We start from the raw sequence: 4,238 nt of genomic DNA, 5'->3' as shown, positions 1-4,238 counted from the left end.
CTGCTGCGCTGCTCTCTCTCCCTCTGTCTCTCTCCACACACACACACCAGCAGTACGTCCTGCACAGCGGGAGGGGAGGAGGGAAAAAAAGGCAGAAACACAGCGGGGCAGCTGCAGCCCTAACGGACCGAACTTCAAACAAGACCAAACACTTTTATTCCTGATTTAAACAGCGATCATGTGAGCAGCTGCAGCTGTGTGCTTTTATTATTTCTGTCAGGCTGTCGGAGCGCTCCTCCTCCTCTGTCCGAGGCTGGTGTGGAGTGAAAATCCTCCACCTCAAACGTTCAGAGATGTAACTATCTGTGATACTGTGGTCACTCTCTATGTAGCATCAATTATGCTAATGCTAGCTGTCACGTTCTCTCGTCCTGGCCACACCTCCGCTCTCTAACCACCCCCCACACTTCCCACTTTGATGCATTTTTCAAATTTCGCCTTGGGGCGGAGTTATCTTTTCACAGTGGGGAGCGGGGTAAGATACACTTTAAAGAACAAACAACCCCTCTGTGTAACAATGAGATTTTTTATTTATCAAATGGTAATACCTCTTAGTTAAAAGAAAAAAATAAATCAAAAACCTAAAGAACATCCTGTGTTGTCTAATAACAGCTGCTTGTGYCCTTTCAGGCACGAGAAGTACCGTACGCAGTATCGAGCCATGTTTGTGATGAACTGCACGGTGAAACGAGACGAGCTGCTGCGCTACAAAGACCAGCAGCTGAGGAAGCCGAGGAAGAGGAGGAGAGGCCAGAAAGCTGAAGCTCCTGCAGACCAAGCTGCCGCCTCGATGCCGGCGGCCGTGATGGACTCAGACGAGGTTTATCACCCGGTGAAGTGTTCTGAGTGCTCCACTGAGGTCGCTGTGCTCGATAAAGACGAGGTCTACCATTTTTTTAACATCCTGGCCAGCCACTGCTGAGACRACCTGAGCTTTGGTTCAGCTGCTTCACAGAGGAGTGACTCATCACCTCGACCTCTGAGGATCTTTGACTTTCTTGGATTTAATCACTTTGAAATAATCTYGTTATTTGGATTTAATCTCAAATCATTTCCTGGATAATTAAATCTATTTCTGGATGAAAAAAGTGGTGAAACCTTCAGTGTGTGCTCCGTCTGAGGAAACATTTTATGTTTTATACAAAAACTGAAACATGTTGTGCTTTTAATAAACTGTCCTAAAAGTTACTAAACTGTGACACACACACACACACACACACACACACACATATATATATATACAAATAAGTAAATAACAAAACAGGTTATAGGTGCAGACAGCCATTTTAAGCTAATGTTTACTTTGTGTATGAGTTGCATTAAAATCTTCATGTGGTTCATGAGATATTTTACTAACAGAACAGGATCGCCTGCCTTTCTTCTCTGATTGGATCATGTTGGAGCTGTCAGTCAGCCATATCCTGCTCTTAATCAACTGCATACTAAATTCTAAATTTCAATGTTGATTAGTTTTAGTAATGTGAATATAAATCACATTAATTTCTTTTTTCTAGTTCATCTAAAAAGGCTGCGTTTACTACATCTCATATAAAAGATATATACTGTATATACTTATAATGAGATTTTCATGATTACTTATTTACCACTAACTTAATGGAATTTAAATACATATAATCATGTTTATCATTATTATATGGCCCATATATGATAAAATTGGAAAGGGTTTGAGTTTCTTTAATAAYTTTGTTTAATTCCAGCGGGATTAAACACTTTTAATCACATTTTATRAAAGGGAAATTGACTTCGGCCTCTTTTAAACCAGTTTTATTTTGAAACCCGGAAGTTGGAACTCCTTTGCTGCGTCAGAACGGCATGCTGGAAACCGAGTCCTGATTGGCTGAGACCAACCATCCTATTGAACGTCACGGACGAACCAGGAAGTTGGTGTTGCTGCGGTGAAAGGTCTAAAGCTAAGCTGAGTTGTGGGACCGTGATGGCGCTCGGAGACTGTTGGAAGCAGCTGTCCTGGTTTTATTACCAGTACYTACTGGTGACCGCGCTCTACATGCTGGAGCCCTGGGAGAGGACGGTGTTTAGTATCCTTTGTTCTGTGAGCCGAACCGAACCCGCGGCTCCGAAGCTAAGCTAAGCTAGCAACCCTTGCTAACATTAGCTTTCCTTGAATTGTCGGAAGTTGGATCGGTACTTTGAGTTTATAACTAATGTTCAGTAATTTGTCGTGAATCTATGGTACTGTACATTCATTTAAATGATTTTATTTTAATGTTTYAAACTGAGCAGCGTTTAAGATGAAGCCTTTAAATTCATTTAACTTCCTGTAAAACTGAACAAGAGAAGAAATGTGATTGTTGTAGGTCTGAGTAAGTAAAAATAAATGTAAGTAAAGTTTTATTCATAAAGCACCTTTCACAGAAATATATTCACAAGGTGCTGTACAATCATTAACTGTATAAAAATGGTGGAAAGAATAAAATGAAACAGAAAAACATAATTAAACATAAGCAACAAAAATTGAAACATTAAATCAGGAATTAATTTCTAAAATTGTAAATCAAACACAAGGTCAGTGCAGGGTAAAATATACAGTAATACATATACAGTATAATATATACAGTAATACATATACAGTATAATATATACAGTAATACACAGTGTAGGACAGGAAAGGATCAGGCGTTTTAATTACTGTGGATTTCATAAGATCCAGAGTAAAATGATCTGAGCTGAGGTAAATATTCACATGTTCGTTAAATATTCACGTTTGTTTGGTTGTTGAAACATTTCTGATAACTCTGTACACTGGTTTTATTTACTGTTCATTATTCTAAAGCTTTTATCTAAAATAAGATCATTTTTATTATAAAACTGAATAATGCTTTATATTTTACAGCTGTGCAGTTATTTCAGCTGCCTGAGGTCACACAGGAAATAAAGTTTGTACTTCTGAGGTTTAGATTAGRAACAGTAACTTTAAAAACTAAACGTTTGTTCATTTTAAAGATAAATACTTCAAACGTCATGACACTGTTGTTTAAAAGTTTTCTGTAAAGACTTCACAGTTTAAAACATATCTCATTTACTCATGTTTGCTGATCCAGCAGCCAGTTTTCTCTCCATGAAAGAACATTTTCTGTTGATCTGGATGTTTTATTTCAGCTCAGATGAACTTCTGACACACGTGTGGAACGAAACGTTTGTTTTCTTCAGGTCAGCTGATTGATGGGRCAGACAGACGTCTCTGTGCCTCACTGAGTTCAGAAAGGCTCAACATTGATTTATTGACCTGCTGACCTGTCCTCGACCTGCAGATGTTTCAGTAAAGCTCTGACACAGCTGGATGAAGGTTTTCAGGTCCTTGTCCAGTAGACACGTGTCCTCCTTAACTCCTCCTCCTCAGACTCTCTGCTGGTCTCTGTGGCCGGCATGGCGGTSTACACCGGCTACGTCTTCATGCCGCAGCACATCATGGCCATCCTGCACTACTTTGAGCTGGTCCAGTGAGGTTCGTCCTGACCCGTCCCCCCCCGCCTTCAGACGAGCTGCAGCAGAGCCCCCTCCTCTCCAAAGAGAATCCTCAGTGAAGATCAGAGCTGTGGACGTGGGACAGTTCTCAGCTCCGACTTCTTCTTCCTCAGAAAAGATCCAGATGTTCAGGTTGGACCGCTGCTCTTTGCTTTAAACTCAGGACTGATGGACTAATGAGCTCTAATTAATCCAACAACCCAGATCTGATCATCATCATCATCAGTTCAAACCTTCATCATAATTCAGTTTGAACATCAGAGGTGAAATTTTTCCAAGTTGATTCACAGAAACCAAATAAAACCAGAACTTCCTGGTTTAAAAGCTGAAAGAAAGTGAAAAACAATCTGCTGCTTTTATTGTGAAAAATCAGTTTGTCACATCCACACAGATGTGAGAGGTGCAGACGGGTTTTCAGGAGGTTCTAATTCTTTAAACATCTTCATCATCTGAACACGTCTGATGTCCAAACGTCTCTTTACTGAAGGTCAGGAACGATCAGGAGAACTCTTCTTCTGCTGCTGCTGCTGCTCAGCTTTACACAAACACAAATGTTCAGATGAACCGTTCCTTCAACAGATAAATAATGTGAGTTTCAGTTCAGTCCCAAACAAACCATTATTAAAACTTTCTTTAGCTAAAATATCCTGATCAACCTCAGAGAAAATTCATCTAAATTAGATTTAAAATGTCTAGCTGAAAGTAAAGAAAATATAACAAGTTTTCTCTTATTT

At 39.8% G+C, this 4,238-nt stretch overlaps 2 protein-coding genes across 2 annotated transcripts in view; both read left to right on the top strand.

The window, feature by feature from the left end:
- eapp (e2f-associated phosphoprotein) overlaps nucleotides 1–1,188 on the top strand; it is a gene marked incomplete in the record, with an annotated part of 4,641 nt that extends 3,453 nt beyond the window's left edge. Inside the window, 1 exon segment of the mRNA XM_014029934.1 lies at nucleotides 631–1,188. Within this exon segment, the coding sequence (XP_013885388.1) occupies nucleotides 631–922 (292 nt within the window).
- A 688-nt stretch (nucleotides 1,189–1,876) lies between these two features.
- sptssa (serine palmitoyltransferase, small subunit A) lies at nucleotides 1,877–4,238 on the top strand (the record flags this gene model as incomplete). Its single annotated transcript, XM_014029936.1, is given in 2 exon segments — nucleotides 1,877–2,057; nucleotides 3,380–4,238. Coding segments are annotated over 2 exon segments (207 nt in total). The 5' UTR covers nucleotides 1,877–1,954.

This window comes from Austrofundulus limnaeus, unplaced genomic scaffold (assembly GCF_001266775.1).
Source record: "Austrofundulus limnaeus strain Quisiro unplaced genomic scaffold, Austrofundulus_limnaeus-1.0 Scaffold976, whole genome shotgun sequence".
NCBI classification, from domain to species: domain Eukaryota; kingdom Metazoa; phylum Chordata; class Actinopteri; order Cyprinodontiformes; family Rivulidae; genus Austrofundulus; species Austrofundulus limnaeus.
This window is presented reverse-complemented; position numbering and strand designations above follow the sequence as displayed.